General features: G+C 40.1%; 1 protein-coding gene across 5 annotated transcripts in view; it reads left to right on the forward strand.

Annotated features, from left to right (window-relative positions):
* The window catches only part of LOC127617572 (AT-rich interactive domain-containing protein 4B-like), a 90,134-nt gene that overhangs the window by 1,066 nt on the left and 70,529 nt on the right, over window positions 1-18,539 (forward strand). For all 5 annotated transcript variants that reach the window (XM_052089546.1, XM_052089549.1, XM_052089547.1 and 2 more), the window contains exon 2: window positions 6,663-6,722. In XM_052089546.1, the coding sequence (XP_051945506.1) occupies window positions 6,717-6,722 (6 nt within the window). In that variant the 5' untranslated portion in view covers window positions 6,663-6,716. The remainder of the gene's footprint in view (window positions 1-6,662; window positions 6,723-18,539) is intronic.

Raw genomic sequence — 18,539 nt, forward strand, 5'->3', positions numbered from 1 at the left:
GGTGGATGGGGGGGTACCAATTACCAAAACAAGCAAGTACAAGTAACCCACCCCCCAGTATATATACCATGATCAATGGAAAAATGTACTTCATTCTGTAACCTCAAAGTTCATGCCAAATCTACGCCCTTGAGTTTACGTGATTTTCAGTAAACAACATTTGGCTTTCTAGCTTTGAAAAACATGCTAGTGTCCCGCTCCACGACTTGAACATGGATCACAATGATAACGAATGTTAGGACCGATTGTGTTGCGAAACGTCGCAGCGATCGCATAAAATCGACGTCAAGCGACTGCAGTTGTGTGGCACAGAAATGGCATCACAGTGCTATAGCGCAGTAGACATTTCGCGTCTTCAGCGTTTACAGACTCCTTTAGTTTGACGACGGTGAATAAACGCAACTTGCTTTACTTTACTATAACTCGAGACAAACTTCTAGCTGTTTTACGCGATTGTAACGCTGTCTCCCCAACTCTCAAGTTCTGATCGAAGAGCTTGACGGGGCGATAAAAATAATGCGATTAGCGCTGTCACGATTATGAAATTATTCTGCCGATTGTCTCTTTTAGGGCTTTCAAGATTAAATGTTATAGATATGTCATATCTTTTAAGGGGATAGCGGCGGACTTGTATGCCACGTTTTAAAATTCGAAAAATAGTTTTCTATGAATGTACGCACACTGCCGCTGTCGGCGACGCCCACCTACAATTCCGGAGGCTGCTCACATTTGTGCAACTCCAATATTTTCCATTAAATGTGACCCAAATCATTATCATTGGACATATTATTTACTTTAGCCTTGTTCGTTCTTTAAAAAGGGGAAAACCTTGCTGATGTTTGTGTGTACTGCCTGCCACGTGAACCGCATCAACGTGCCTGGTGTTTGATTCCTAGGTCCTTCTCGTCCTAGCTGCGACGTTGGCGTGGCTATTCTCGTCCAGTGTGTGACCGCCTTTAGGGAGCATGTGTGCTTCATGAGTGAGGGGGTCATGATTGGTTAATGTTGTCTATACTGTACATCTATATACATAGAATGTCAAAAAGTCCAGCAATTTATTTTATAAAGTTGACTTGTATGCAGACATAAATTGTAGTGTACTATAGGTGTGGTTTGAATAATTTTGTACTGCACTTGCTGAGCTCAGAAGGAGCCACGCGGCAAAAATTGTCACCTCGCGACTCACGCTTGCAGCGGGAACGGTGTAATCTGTTAATATGGGCGTGTGAATCCGGCATTAGATGTCATTTTTACACGTTTAACTTCATAAAGAAAAATACAATAATAAAATATGGATATATTATTTCATTTTAAGGTTTTAAAACTTATGAATGACATAATTAAATGTAAAGTATACAAATATTTCTAAATGCACGAAATGTGTCTCTTTTTGGTCAACTTTAATTTTGGTCAATTTTACATTTACACAAATGTTTTGGAACTCATAATTTTTTTAAAATATTTTTTATAAGCAATTTAATATAAAATATTTGATTATATTTATATTATATAATTGTAACGTAATTGGATGTTGTGCAGTCAATGAAACAGTTCCTTGAGGGTGGCTGTGGCTCAGTTGGTAGAGCGGGTTGGCTGCCAATCGCAGGGTTGGTGGTTCGATTCCCGGTCCACACGACTCCACATGCCGAAGTGTCCTTGGGCAAGACACTGAACCCCAAGTTGCTCCCAATGGCAGGCTAGCGCCTTACATGGCAGCTCTGCCGCTATTGGTGTATGAGTGTGTGTGTTAATGGGTGATTGGGACACAGTGTAAAGTGCTTTGGTAACCTCTAAGGTTAAAAAAAGCGCTATATAAGTGCAGACCATTTACCATTTGAGATGCTCGGAGCTCAACTGAATGAGACCGTGTTTTTCCCGATGAGACATCATGCAGGGAAAGATGAGTCTAAATCCAGCTTCTTAATCAACTGCTTTTTTAGTAAAAGGGTCTCGCAATTTACTCGCATATGCGAGTGATTTACTCTCAATGAAGAGGGCTGGTTAATGTTATTTACCTCAAAAATGTGTCATTCTCCTCAACCAAATAACGTGGTGCACGAGAGAGAGCGCAAAACACAACTTATTTTATGTTCTTATGAGACTGAGAAGTGTAAAAAAACATCGGTTCATTACGAGACCGTAGCGGGGCAAATTAGACTGTGGCGGGCCGCCATAGTCTAGTCAATTAATGGGTAATACTGGAGCGGAGTGAGACGTATCACTCATGTGAGACTGACAATAAAAGTTAAGCTTGAGTTTATTAGACTGTTTGTTCTGCTGTATCATGATATGGTGTCAGAGGTATAACTTCCTCGCGTTTCAGGTGCCGGAGGCTTTTGATTTCGTACAGCCATCGAGTTGGCCGGCGTGGAGACAGGGCTTCGCACGCTTCAGAATGGAAAGGAAATGAGAAAAGGAGGATGGTGTTGTACAGATGAACTCATTACACTATATGCAATGGGTCGAACAGGCAGAACCCATATGCAGTACGTTTACATTTTCAGCTGAGGAGGAAGAGGATTACTACAACGCGGTAGTTAAAAAGTTTGAGTCACATTTTGTCCCCAAACGCGATCTAATTCATGACCGTGCGTGTTTACATAGAAGGAGCCAGCGAAGCGGTGAAAGTGTGGAATCATCGGGAGTTTTGTGCTTTTGGGACTGTTCAAGATGAGCACATTCGTGATCGCATTGTGATCGGGTTAGCGGATGGTGATGTGTCAGAGAAGCTACTGCTAGAGCCAGATTTCACACTGGAAAAAGCGATACAGATTGCTCGCCAGTCAGAACTGATTAAAATGCAAAACGCTGACGTTAAAGGTGCATGCGATGTAAATGCATTGAGGCACAAGTTTAAGCATGCAATGCAACTTAAGAGGCATAAATGGAGTACATTCAGGAATCCAGAGACTAAACAAAGAGAAGAAAAGAGCAAAGTGAACTGTTCAAGATGTGCACGTGTACATGACCATGGGGCTTGCCCTGCTCTAGGCAAACGATGTCGTAAGTGTAATAAAACGGGCCATTTTGAGGTCGCCTGTAAAACAAAGGATGTAAAGGAAGTGACTACTGCCAGACATGATGATGAAACGAACAGCACGCGGTTCCTGGGGTCAGTTTCTGCCAATGCATAGTAGGATGAGTGGCATGTAAAGCTACCGATAAGTGGCACTGTTGTAAAGTTTAAAATTGATACTGGTGCAGATATCACAGTCATGTCGGAGCGAACATTCCTGAACCTACCTAGGCACCCTCAACTTACTAAAACACTTGCAGACATCAGGAGTCCGGGTGGCAAACGGGACTGCATTGGCAAATTTTTGGCGTGTACTGAAAGAAATGGTTTGTTGTAAAAGGCCCATATACTAATAATCTTCTCAGCCGTGAAGCTGCCTGCGACATGAGACTAGTGAGCAGGGTCGACTGAGGATGATGTTTTTGGAGACTTGGGACTGTTAAATTATGAGCCAATCAAAATTGAGCTCAAACCAGATGCAAAGCCATATAGCCTCTGTACTCCTCGTCGTGTTCCCTTTCCATTACTACCAAAAGTGGAAGAGGAGCTGCAATGTATGCATAAGTCAGGAATCCTAGAAGAGGTCTGACTGGTGTGCTCCTATGGTGCCTGTGATTTAAAAAGAACGGTAAAGTGAGAATCTTCATTGACCTTAAAAAATTGAACGAAGCAGTAACGCGTGAGCGATTCATACTCAAGGACATTGCACAACAACTGTCTGGTGCATGTGTATTCTCCACATTAGATGCATCCAGCGGGTTTTGGCAGATTCCATTGAATGTTTGCTGTAGGAAACTTACCACATTTATCACACCATTTGGTCGCTTCTGTTTCCGGAGACATCCCTTCAGAATTACCTCAGCTCCTGTGATATTTCAGAGAGAGATGTACGCCCTTCTTAAAGACCTTATGGGCACCGTAGCAGTGATGGATGATATACTAGTGTTCGGTAAAGATGAGGAGGAGCACGATAATAACCTCAGAGTAGTCTTAAAGATCATCAGAGAGTCCGGTCTTAAGTTGAACAAAGACAAGTGTCATTTCGGAAAGTCTGAGATTCAGTTCTTTGGACATGTCATAGGAAAAGATGGAATCCGTCCTGACGGTAGCAAAGTGAGAGCCATAATGGAACTCCCTTGTCCCACAAATCTGACAGACCTGCAACAGGCTTTAGGGGTGATAAACTACTTGGGCAAATTCCTCCCTGGCCTCTCATCAGTCCTTCATCCTATGACTGAGCTGCTTAAGAGTGAGACTGAATGGACTTGGGTAGAGGCACAAACACAGGCATTCAACAAGGTCAAGAGCATGCTGATTACAGCACCAGGACTAGCATACAACAGCACAAACAAGACAACTGTGTATAGTGTGGATGCAAGGAGTTACGGCCTAGGGGCTGCCCTTTTGCAAGAGCAAGAGAATGGACTACGTCCCGTTGCTTTCTGTTCAAGGACCATGACGGAGACAGAACGCCTCTACTCACAAATCGAGAAGGAAGGCCTAGCTGGAAGATGGGCATGTGAGCGCTTCTCAAGGTACTTACAAGGCTTGGACAAATTGGAACATCAGACAGACCATAAGCCTCTAGTGCCCCTGATAAATACATATGACATTGACGAAGTTCAGAAGAGAGAAACCCAGAAACTGAGAGAGATCGCTTCTGGGATTACCTTATTTGTTGCATCTCTCATCAGAAGTAACGTTGCTTCAAAATGCCAAGATGTAAGTTTAAGCACTTCTCAGCAGCAGTGAGGTTCACCGCTGTATTGATGAAGTGTATCTAGCTTTTATACAGCTCAAGCCTTTGTTGCTAGTTCGAAAATGTCACATTAGAACTGGCAACATATGATGCACTGCTTTTCGGTATTTTAGTAACAAGTGTGTGTGTGTGTGTGTGTGTGTGTGTGTGTGTGTGTGTGTGTGTGTGTGTGTGTGTGTGCGTGTGTAAGTGCGGGGAGATGAGGGAGCTTTTCAACTTAACCGGTTTATTTTAAACAATGTCTTCATATGTTTATTTTGCTGTGGTAGCGTGTACTGTGTGTGTGAGATGAGAGCAAAAGTGAGGGAGCACAAGGATGCATTTTAATTGAAATAAATGTAGGATATTATAGATATTGTCATTCATATCTGATGTGCTTAACCAATGTCATTGTTTTAATTGGTTATTTTGTTGTGATAGCCTGAACGGCTCTTTGAAAATAACTTAAATCATTTGGCGAAGTTATATGGAACCGTTATGCAGTCAAGAACTTGAACTACTTCATAGCCGTGCTATGAAGATCTGCACACCTTAGAGCGTTCGTCAACAATCAAGCATTCAACAGACCTGTGGTATAATATTATTTAAGCGACTGTACAATTTATAACCGATTTATTTTCGTTCTTCTTGGTGGTACTGTCATTTAATAAATACTTTTGAATCCACGAATGACATTGCTTTTTGTTTATTAAATGTATAATTATGCCTATGGAGTAGGTGCGACCCAGAAGTATAAATCGGACTTGACTAAGGCTAGCAAGTGCTACGTTTCGTATAAAATATATGGATAAAATAAAATGCCATTCAACAAAATATATATACTGTATATATCGATTTTTGATGACATCCCTAGTGTGCACACACTTGCATCATTGCAGGTCCAGGTGCCGAGAGGGAGGGTACCTGCGGAATTAGATGCATTACCGGAGTCGCCGGAAAGTACCGCACACGTCATAATCAACGGGCCACGGAAAACCGGCACCACAGAAACCACCTCCCCTCATGCCCCGGAACCTGTGAGGGGAGCGCGAGTGGCCGTCGAACACCACTCACATCTTGGACCATCCAATGGACAATCTCCCCTTCCTACACAAAGCCCCGTAGCACCGCGAGGACACCAGAGTCCCCCTTTCTTTTGGACACTTATCCCCATGGACACGTTAACCCATTTTTTAAATATTTTGTTGGTTTATTATTTAAAGTAATCTCCTCTCCGAGGTCTGGCACCACGCCTACGGTGTCTTGCTGCATTCCAGATGGCATAAGTCATCCTCTGTAGGACACTTTAAACCGAGAACCATAATGATAGTCGTGCTGTAAGATCTCTTCAAACTGAATTTCCAATAAAAATAACTTGGAACGTATATTGTGATGAATATGGAAAATATTGTGACACTTTTTGGCCATATGTCTAGTGATGTCACGTTGCAACGTCGTGAGGCTGTTTTGGATGTGTTGAAGCAAACAGTATAAAAGTTCTCCCATCGTTAATTTGTGTTGTTGGCAAGAGTAGCGCCAGCTTGTGCAGCACGAAATAGAACTGGGCACCCGTTTACCGTTTCCAGACACATCCAGTGTAGACAGCATCATTGATTTTAATGGGTCACAATCTGCTTTTGTAGTGCCCTACAGCACCGCTCATGTCTGGTGTAGACAGGGTGTTAAAAGTAATCTGAGGCTTAGTGTCTTGATCAACAATGTAATGGTGATGGTTCAATAACTAACCCTTGCAGGATTTGAACATGCATCCTTTCTGTTTCAATCAACTGGTACTTAGAAGACATGTATGACTGATACTTCATGTCAGACCAAACCTCATGTCAAAGAATGGTTTGTAATGCGTTCTGTTCATTTTTCTCATTCTATATATGTTTGTTTGCTTTTCAGCTCAAGATCTGAAAGTGAGATCACTCGAGAAGATCGCCGTCACCGTGGACGGAGATGAAGGTAATGTTTAAGCGTTTACTTTAACGGTTTTCTATGGGAGGAAATTGCTTAATGTGCAGGTTTACACATTGCGTTCAGATTCTGGGCTCCTCTTCTTCTCTGTATATAGTACGCATCTTCAATAACGTGCATATATATATACTCTGTATATAGTATGCATCATCAATAACGTGCATATATATACTCTGTATATAGTACGCATCATCAATAAAGTGCATATATATACTCTGTATATAGTACGCATCATCAATAACGTGCATATATATACTCTGTATATAGTACGCATCATCAATAAAGTGCATATATATACTCTGTATATAGTACGCATCATCAATAACGTGCATATATACTCTGTATATAGTATGCATCATCAATAACGTGCATATATATACTCTGTATATAGTACGCATCATCAATAACGTGCATATATATACTCTGTATATAGTATGCATCATCAATAACGTGCATATATATACTCTGTATATAGTACGCATCATCAATAACGTGAATATATATACTCTGTATATAGTACGCATCTTCAATAACGTGCATATATATACTCTGTATATAGTACGCATCATCAATAACGTGCATATACGCTCACCTAAAGGATTATTAGGAACACCTGTTCAATTTCTCATTAATGCAATTATCTAATCAACCAATCACATGGCAGTTGCTTCAATGCATTTAGGGGTGTGGTCCTGGTCAAGACAATCTCCTGAACTCCAAACTGAATGTCAGAATGGGAAAGAAAGGTGATTTAAGCAATTTTGAGCGTGGCATGGTTGTTGGTGCCAGACGGGCCGGTCTGAGTATTTCACAATCTGCTCAGTTACTGGGATTTTCACGCACAACCATTTCTAGGGTTTACAAAGAATGGTGTGAAAAGGGAAAACATCCAGTATGCGGCAGTCCTGTGGGCTAAAATGCATTGTTGATGCTAGAGGTCAGAGGAGAATGGGCCGACTGATTCAAGCTGATAGAAGAGCAACTTTGCCTGAAATAACCACTCGCTACAACCGAGGTATGCAGCAAAGCATTTGTGAAGCCACAACACGCACAACCTTGAGGCGGATGGGCTACAACAGCAGAAGACCCCACCGGTACCACTCATCTCCACTACAAATAGGAAAAAGAGGCTACAATTTGCAAGAGCTCACCAAAATTGGACAGTTGAAGACTGGAAAAATGTTGCCTGGTCTGATGAGTCTCGATTTCTGTTGAGACATTCAGATGGTAGAGTCAGAATTTGCCATAAACAGAATGAGAACATGGATCCATCATGCCTTGTTACCACTGTGCAGGCTGGTGGTGGTGGTGTAATGGTGTGGGGGATGTTTTCTTGGCCCACTTTAGGCCCCTTAGTGCCAATTGGGCATCGTTTAAATGCCACGGCCTACCTGAGCATTGTTTCTGACCATGTCCCATGGCCACCATGTACCCATCCTCTGATGGCTACTTCCAGCAGGATAATGCACCATGTCACAAAGCTCGAATCATTTCAAATTGGTTTCTTGAACATGACAATGAGTTCACTGTACTAAAATGGCCCCCACAGTCACCAGATCTCAACCCAATAGAGCATCTTTGGGATGTGGTGGAACGGGAGCTTCGTGCCCTGGATGTGCATCCCACAAATCTCCATCAACTGCAAGATGCTATCCTATCAATATGGGCCAACATTTCTAAAGAATGCTTTCAGCACCTTGTTGAATCAATGCCACGTAGAATTAAGGGAGTTCTGAAGGCGAAAGGGGGTCAAACACAGTATTAGTATGGTGTTCCTAATAATCCTTTAGGTGAGTGTATATACTCTGTATATAGTACGCATCTTCAATAACGTGCATATATATACTCTGTATATAATACGCATCTTCAATAACGTGCATATATATACTCTGTATATAGTACGCATCATCAATAACGTGCATATATATACTCTGTATGTAGTACGCATCATCAATAACGTGCATATATATACTCTGTATGTAGTACGCATCATCAATAACGTGCATATATATACTCTGTATATAATACGCATCATCAATAACGTGCATATATATACTCTGTATATAGTACGCATCATCAATAACGTGCATATATATACTCTGTATATAATACGCATCATCAATAACGTGCATATATATACTCTGTATATAGTACGCATCATCAATAACGTGCATATATATACTCTGTATATAATACGCATCATCAATAACGTGCATATATATACTCTGTATATAATACGCATCATCAATAACGTGCATATATATACTCTGTATGTAGTACGCATCATCAATAACGTGCATATATATACTCTGTATGTAGTACGCATCATCAATAACGTGCATATATATACTCTGTATGTAGTACGCATCATCAATAACGTGCATATATATACTCTGTATATAGTACGCATCATCAATAACGTGCATATATATACTCTGTATGTAGTACGCATCATCAATAACGTGCATATATATACTCTGTATATAGTACGCATCATCAATAACGTGCATATATATACTCTGTATGTAGTACGCATCATCAATAACGTGCATATATATACTCTGTATATAGTACGCATCTTCAATAACGTGCATATATATACTCTGTATGTAGTACGCATCATCAATAACGTGCATATATATACTCTGTATGTAGTACGCATCTTCAATAACGTGCATATATACTCTGTATATAGTACGCATCTTCAATAACGTGCATATATATATACTCTGTATGTAGTACGCATCATCAATAACGTGCATATATATACTCTGTATATAGTACGCATCTTCAATAACGTGCATATATATATACTCTGTATGTAGTACGCATCTTCAATAACGTGCATATATATACTCTGTATGTAGTACGCATCTTCAATAACGTGCATATATACTCTGTATATAGTACGCATCTTCAATAACGTGCATATATACTCTGTATATAGTACGCATCTTCAATAACGTGCATATATATATACTCTGTATGTAGTACGCATCATCAATAACGTGCATATATATACTCTGTATATAGTATGCATCTTCAATAACGTGCATATATATACTCTGTATATAGTATGCATCTTCAATAACGTGCATATATATATACTCTGTATATAGTATGCATCTTCAATAACGTGCATATATATATACTCTGTATATAGTATGCATCTTCAATAACGTGCATATATATATACTCTGTATATAGTACGCATCTTCAATAACGTGCATATATATATACTCTGTATATAGTATGCATCATCAATAACGTGCATATATATACTCTGTATATAGTATGCATCTTCAATAACGTGCATATATATACTCTGTATGTAGTACGCATCATCAATAACGTGCATATATATACTCTGTATGTAGTACGCATCTTCAATAACGTGCATATATACTCTGTATATAGTACGCATCTTCAATAACGTGCATATATACTCTGTATATAGTACGCATCATCAATAACGTGCATATATATACTCTGTATGTAGTACGCATCTTCAATAACGTGCATATATACTCTGTATATAGTACGCATCTTCAATAACGTGCATATATACTCTGTATATAGTGCGCATCATCCATAACGTGCATATACTCTGTATATAGTACGCATCATCAATAACGTGCATATATATATACTCTGTATATATTATGCATCATCAATAACGTGCATACTGAATTTGGTCGGCAAATATCACTGGTTTAGGACATTAAGCCACGGCAAGCGTTTTAGAATATCCCCTCTAGATGTGATGCTCTCTGGTACTTCACATTAATCTTGATTGGCGCACTGTGAAGAAAACATTGTTTTACTTGTCTGTTTTTGTCTATACATTCATCATTGTAATGCAATTTAATATCAGGCATTAGTGCAGTTGTTTGGAATTTAAAGCATTTCTGCTTTGCTTTTGTTTCCAAGTTCTAGTTCTGTCGCCACCAGGTTGTTACCTGTATTAAGCTGCGTACACACTGCCTGTGACGTTGTCGCTGCAGGTCGCCAGTGGCTGGCGGTGAAGTCGCTAGTGGGCGTTCCCACTATTGGTTGCCTAGTAACGTTTATAAATGACATTCACGGATGTCATTCCATTGCTGTTGACAGCAAATCGCTTTTCTTGCCGCTAAAAACAAACATTTTGGAGGGAAAAGACTAAATATAAATAGAATCGGTACATAAAATTCTTTATATCAAAGATGAGCGAGAAACAAGGCGTGCTCTTTGCCATAGCGGCTGTTTATCTGCGGTGAAAACGCAAACGCCGGTCTGTCTGGGTCCACAAAACCATTAAATCTTGGAGTCAGCACGGCGAGTACCACCGGCTGGTGCGAGAGCTGCGGCTGGATATACCATATCCATATCATAGAGCACTGGAAAATTGCTAACAGCAAGAATTAGCCTTTCATCCATCTTTCCGTTACTGCAGAGAGAGAAGGATCACGTGAGCTCTCCCATCCTCTCTCCTATTGGCTGTCGCTTCTGTTAGTCGCTCTTCATTTGAATAAAGTTGAACTTGTTCGCTGGACACGCCCACATCTAGTCGTCAACGGTCGCGACAGCTCGTGTCGCCGGAAGTCGCTGTGCTCTCATTGAAAATTAATGGGATGGAGTCGCTGGCAGTGTGTACGCAGCTTTAGTCTCATTGGTCTCTGAAGTGAGGTCTTGTAAGAGAACTTAATGTATGTCTGCAGAGTTTGTAGAGAGCTTTTCTGTGTTTGTCTTTCCAGTTCTTATATATTTGGGTTGTTAGCATTTCTTGGATAACATTTAAAGCCCATGATAACTTGTTTAAGTCTTCCCAAAAACAATTGAACTAAAAGTGTTTGACAGATAATACTTTCATCAAATAAACATATATGATGATGATGATGATCCGATATTTGGTTTTCGACCATTGAAAATGGGTCAAATTTAGCAGTTTACGAATGGAGCCACATGGAGACTAGACAAACCCATATCTCTGGGATTTAACCATATAGGTAGAACATATTAGTGCTAGAATTTACTCCTGGTGAGAGAACTGGTTTGTCAAAAGCTCTATCTGTCTACACCAACTGGTTGTTTTAGCAGACTGGCATGTACTGTAATTATATCACATTACATCACATCCTCAGATTCTGACAGAGCCAGGGTGTGTGTGCTAGTTGTAGGTGGTTATAACAGGCCCTTCCTATGTTGTTTCACCCTCTGACACAATAATTAGTGGCATGGTCGATGTGGAGATTATGGCAAATGACATCGCATCATGTTTGTAACACTCAAGACCCTTGTTTATCTCACTCTATCTGCTGCCCTTACATCGTGGCACACTCCTCACAGTGTGTTAACCTCCCTCCGGATGTGTTGACTATGTGCTCATTTCGAGGGCCGTTTCATTTCACCTTGTGGCAAGAAATGCTGACAATGGAGTTTTCTCACCCATACTGTGACCGCATCCAATGAAATGTTATGCTAATGGGGAATGAAGATGGCAAACAGCGTTTGATTTGTGATGTTGTTTTTGGCTCTCAAGTCTGTAAATCGAAATTTAACCACTTGAGGACTACAAAAATTTTGTTTTTTTCTGTTCATATATTAAACAACTGTATAACTATTACAAGTCCAATAGTCAATACATTGAATGGCAGATTCTGGACAGGACATATAGCTTTATTGATTCACTTGTAATAACTAGAAAATGGTGTTTGCATTAACTAAGCTGTTTTTAGAGCTAATATTGAAGTTATCCAGTCAAGAGTAGTGAGTGGTTTTCTTGTTGTTGATTGATTAATATTAACAACATACTAAACGGTGGCAGGTCTATAAGACTACGTTTGCTCAAGTCCAATATTTTGATACAAATGTGCTTTTTTTCTCTGTTTACATTCACATAAATGACCGTTACTTACATTAATAGTGATTGACGAATGATATGGGTTATTTAGTGGCCGATATCCAGAGAACAGGGTGGCCAATAGGCCGAAACAATGATGTTATATCACACAATTTAATATAGTAAATAACATAAACATATAATTTGCTAAAAAATGAAAACTCTTCTAAATAATCTAAATAAAAATAATATTGTATTTTAAATGGTAGATAGCAGGTTCTTCTGATTTCTGTTTAGTCATCAATAGGGCTGGGATAAACGATTAATTTTTTCGATGCATCGATTAATCTAATGATTCATTTTTTTCAGTCCGATTCGATTTCGATTAATCGACTTGTGACAACACCGGTAATACCGGTTTCATCGGGGGTGGGGGTGTATAAAATGTAAAAAAAAAACATTTGCCGGGAGTTTGATTGACTGGCGATCTGTTCAATCAATCATAATACGCCATTTTTGTCCGACAAAGTAGTCAGGAGAGAGAAGATTAACGTCGGTGGATTTGAATTTGAATAATGGATTGTAGGCTACTGTACTGACATCTTTCCGCGGTTAAAACAACAGTCCTTCTGATGTAGGCTACATTCATGTTTAGCCTATTTGATGCTATAAATTAACCAAGGAAAAGATGATCGGTTCACGAGCAGCTTTAACTGAGGCAATCTGTCACGACACATTAAAGAGCCACAAAATAGTAGGCCTATTTATGGTTTAATTTTCTTTGACTGACCAAATTTGAAAGTTGAGACTTTATTAAATGTTACCTGCTTGGTCCTGTCTGTCAGCGCGTTGTCAGTGTCCTCTATGTATTTTTCACGACATTCATAGCTATAAGCGCATTATTAATAGCTATAAGAGAAAACTTTGGGTGTTGACAATGTATTATATAGCCTACTCCAACATCGAGTGCAAAGTGGGGAGTTGAAAAAAACTTACGGTGCTCTGTCATCTGCAGCTGCTCCCGGGTGGCGCCTCTTCAGGTGCTCGTGCATTGCCGTGGTGCTAGAATGGAAGGCCATCTCCATTTTGCAAAGACGACATATCACGGAATTGTTTCCTTTTAAATTAAAGAATTCCCATACTTTAGAGGAACGAGTGCATGCCTCCTTGCACTTCTGATAGTCTGAGGAGCCACTCGTGTTGCTACTACTCGCCGGCGCCGCCATCTTTGTTTTGGGTCCGACGAATCGGCGTGCATATTTTGCGTCGACGTATTTTTTGCGTCGACGTCGCATTGTCCCAGCCCTAGTCATCAAATTCTAGTCATTTATTTGCACATGAAGATTTTGTTGATATATTAGGAAGAAGTAAATAACAGTACACACAGTAGTCCAGCAACCATGAATGGCATGTCCACGTTAGCAATTGCATTTACAAAAAAAAAAAAAAAAAAAGCAGAATAAAACTTATTGTACATAGTGAATAAGACATTTACTTATAGCACATGTGAAGCGCTTTTACTTTGAAGTTGCACTCACTAGTGTTGTAACGGTACCAAAATTTCAGTAGTCGGTACCAATACCAGTGAAATTTCACGGTACTCGATACCATTTTCGGTACCAAAGCAAAACACAAAAACAGGTTACTAAACAAAACATTAACAGAAAAATGCCATTGAGCAACACTTTAATTTAAATATATTATTTTTTAATTATAACAAAACTGAACAACGTATGCTTAAAGTATTTTTGAACACTTGTATAAGATTTGCTTCAACTTTTGCAACTTTTAATTGAAGTTTTAACCAAGTACTAAAAATCAAAACCTAAATAAACAAGCATACAATAGAATTAATAAAAAACAATTTCCAAACTAATGTGCAAAGTGCTGTCGTATTATTAAAGCTGCATATTGCCGTTTTTCTTCATGATAAGAAATGCATTTGGACATATATATATATATATAGAGAGAGATATGATTAAATAAGTTCTAATTGAGCTGCATTAAGGGTCCGCGCTCGAGGGATGAGTGTCCCCGAGGCAGAGTCTCTCTCAGCCGGGTGCAGTTTCAATCTCTCCCCCTGAGATCGGGACATTCGCGCAACTCATAGAAGAGGCACCGACCACACAGAGAAATGTCAGTGTCTGAGTTTATAGCTATTAACATGAGCTGCTTCTGTATTATTTGAACTTTAATAATGCTATAAAGCATTAAATGTTACTGCATTTAAGATGTAACGCCGGGACGCTTCCTTTAAAGAGCTCCACCTCCGCCACAACGGTACATGCTTCTGAATGTACTTTAATCATTCCCTAATACTTTGGGATCTACATAATATAAACTGTTAAAAGTTTCGAGTGCATCTGGACTGATCTGTGTAATTCTTCCTCCATCAGGCGTGAACTGCTGCTCTCACGCGTCATTTACAGTTTATTGTGATTTCATGTTACATTAAATGAGATCAAACGACTATTCAACAACGATTATCTCAGAAATTTTGTATTTTCGACAATGTCGATAATGTCGACTAAACGTTTCAGCCCTAATGCAAATTATAATATGCTTTATTTGCTTGAATAAATCCGGCTGTCTGTCTTTCACGTGCTTTACTAAGTTTGATGTGTTCCCTCCTATCGTCAGAAAAATGCAAAAGCAGCGTTTATAAATAGGTTTTTGCTGATCTATGATGTTTCCCTAACCTATGAATTTCCAAACCTGGCTTTTTCCACTTTTCTTTTCGACATGATTCAGTTGAGACTCCGCAGCAGCTTTGCTTGTCGTCATCTTTTTTCTTGTTGCGAGCATTCGAAAGTTCCCGCCTCTGCATGGGTTCCGGGGTAGACCCGGTACTCTGTATTTTAGACAACACTGGCACTCACGTGCCCGGGCGGATCCAGTGCAGTCCTAACAAATGTCTCCTGACATTTTAAACGGTCTGGATCGCCTGCTTGGATTGTCACGGAGTGACCATCATTATTTGTGAATCAGAGGAACGTTTGATCCTGAAGTTCTGATTCTAGCTGATGGAAAATGTGCTTCAGATGAAGATATAACAAAGCTTGATTTTCGTGAGGTTCGTGAATGACATCTGTTTAAACGAGAGATCTGCATATTTGCAGACGGTATATAATAGTTTTACTGATATTTGCCTTTTATCATTAGAACAGAAAGTTGAAAGTTACAGGGAACTGTTGAGGAGAGGCTGATGGAATAAGTGCTTTAGAGGTCAATATATGAGCGCTCCACAGGACGCTGGATCTGCTCAAGTTTTGTGAGGTTGGTTTATTACATCTATTTAACGAGATATGCGCATATTTGCAGATGGTATATGATATTAGTTTTATTGATATTGGCCTTTTTATCATTAGACATGAGAGTTAAAAGTTACAGGGAACTGTTGAAGAGAGAGAGGGAGAATGAAACAGACGAGCTCAAACGTGTCTGCCGTGACTCTGATATCTATTATTGTAGTAACACGATGGCACGTAACAACAAAAGAACCATGACTGGTCATTTACATGTCTCAGTCACTTCACATGCAAGCAGGTGATTCTCAGCACCCTCAAGAAACAAATCGCCCAAAGTGGAACATTTATTTGCTTATATAATTAAAAATTCCAAATGTCAGCCAATTTATCAGCCTCGGCAATATGTTGGTCGTCCACTATAGATTAACATTTACATTTATGCATTTGGCAGATGCTTTTATCCAAAGTGACTTACAGTGCACTTATTACAGGGACAATCCCCCCGGAGCAACCTGGAGTTAAGTGTCTTACTCAAGGACACAATGGTGGTGGTTGTGGGGCTCGAACCAGCAACCTTCTGATTACTTGATTACCAGTTATGTGCTTTAGACCATTACACCACCACCATATATGTATGTATTTTACGGTTTAGGTGCATGTCCACATATGCATACTACTCTGCAAGTAGAGGAAATAGAAAGTGATCTTTAACGTTCTCATTTGTTGTGTAGTTTCTCTCTGTACTTATTTATTTTGGTCTGTTAATGAGATCAAACAGTAATAAGCACCTTTGGCATTGAGTAAAAGTTATCTTGTGATTTTAAGAATCAATATCAGGATCATTCAAATGAAGATTGTGATGCATCTGATTTTTTATTTTTTTTTAACCCAACCCTAGTTGCTAGTAAGGATGTGCACTTTGGTCATGCACATGGTTCTTTTGCAGCTGCATTACGTCTCATTGTTCCAGTGTGTCGCCTTTTGATTATTGTAGGCTTATATAATGTGATAAACTCCTCACTTCTCTCTGGGAGTTTTCCAAACTCCTTGAAAACTGCAGTTGTCAAGCCCCTCTTGAAAAAGAGCAATCTGGATAAGACCATATTAAGCAACTATAGACCGATCTCAAATCTTCCTTTCATAGGCAAGATCATTGAAAAAGTTGTCTTCAATCAGCTGAACAAATTCTTGAACTCAAATGGATACTTTGACAATTTGCAATCTGGTTTCCGATCGCATCACAGCACAGAGACAGCGCTCATAAATATAATAAACGATATTCGCTTAAATACTGATACAGGCAAATTATCAGTACTGGTACTACTCGACCTCAGTGCTGCATTTGACACTGTCGATCACAACATACTTCTTGACAGGCTGGAAAACTGGGTGGGGCTTTCTGGGATGGTCCTAAAATGGTTCAGGTCATACTTAGAAGGGAGAGGTTATTATGTGAGTATAGGAGACCATAAGTCTGAGTGGACGTCCATGACATGCGGAGTCCCTCAAGGCTCAATTCTTGCGCCACTCCTGTTCAACCTGTATATGCTCCCAATGAGCCAAATAATGAGAAAGAACCAAATTGCTTACCACAGCTATGCAGATGACACACAGATCTACTTAGCCCTAGCACCGAACGATTACAGCCCCATTGACTCCTTGTGCCAATGCATTGATGAAGTTAACAGTTGGATGTGCCAAAACTTTCTTCAGTTAAACAAAGACAAAACTGAAGTCATTGTCTTTGGAAACAAAGATGAAGTTCTCAAGGTGAATGCATTCCTTGACGCTAGGGGTCAAACAACTAAAAATCAAGTCAGGAATCTTGGTGTGTCTCTAGAGTCAGACCTTAGTTTCAGTAGTCATGTCAAAGCAATAACTAAATCAGCATACTATCATCTGAAAAATATTGCAAGAATTAGATGCTTTGTTTCCAGTCAAGACCTGGAGAAACTTGTGCATGCCTTCATCACCAGCAGGGTGGATTATTGTAATGGACTCCTCTCTGGCCTTCCCAAAAAGACCATAAGACAGTTGCAGCTCATACAGAACCAGAAAACATGAACATATCACACCAGTCCTCAGGTCTTTACACTGGCTCCCAGTTACATTTAGGATTGATTTTAAAGTACTATTACTGGTATATAAATCAGTCAATGGGCTAGGACCTCAATATATTGCAGATATGCTCACTGAATATAAACCCAACAGATCACTCAGATCATTAGGATCACATCAGCTAGAAATACCAAGGGTTCACTCTAAGCAAGGAGAGTCTGCTTTTAGCTATTATGCCAGCCGCAGCTGGAACCAGCTTCCAGAAGAGATCAGATGTGCTCCTACAGTAGTCACATTCAAATCCAGACTCAAAACACATCTGTTTAGCTGTGCATTTACTGTCCTCGTGTTGCCGTAGTGACTCGCCTCAATCCAGGTGGCAGAGAACAAATCTCATTTGCCTCTGCGTCTGAGACCGCCAACCCGCTCATCTTATCACGTGACTTTTTGAGCACGTTACCGTGGAGACATGGCACGTGTGGAGGTTTGCACAACTCGCCACGCCCCACAGAACGCGAGAACAAAATTATAGCGACCACGAGGAGGTTACCCCATGTGACTCTACCCTCCCTAGCAACCGGGCCAATTTGGTTGCTTAGGAGACCCGGCTGGAGTCACTCAGCACACCCTGGGGTATCCACAAATGGTGCAGGACGAGTTTCGCATTTCTATTGCATGGTA

The sequence above is a fragment of the Xyrauchen texanus genome, chromosome 24, assembly GCF_025860055.1.
Source record: "Xyrauchen texanus isolate HMW12.3.18 chromosome 24, RBS_HiC_50CHRs, whole genome shotgun sequence".
NCBI lineage: Eukaryota > Metazoa > Chordata > Actinopteri > Cypriniformes > Catostomidae > Xyrauchen > Xyrauchen texanus.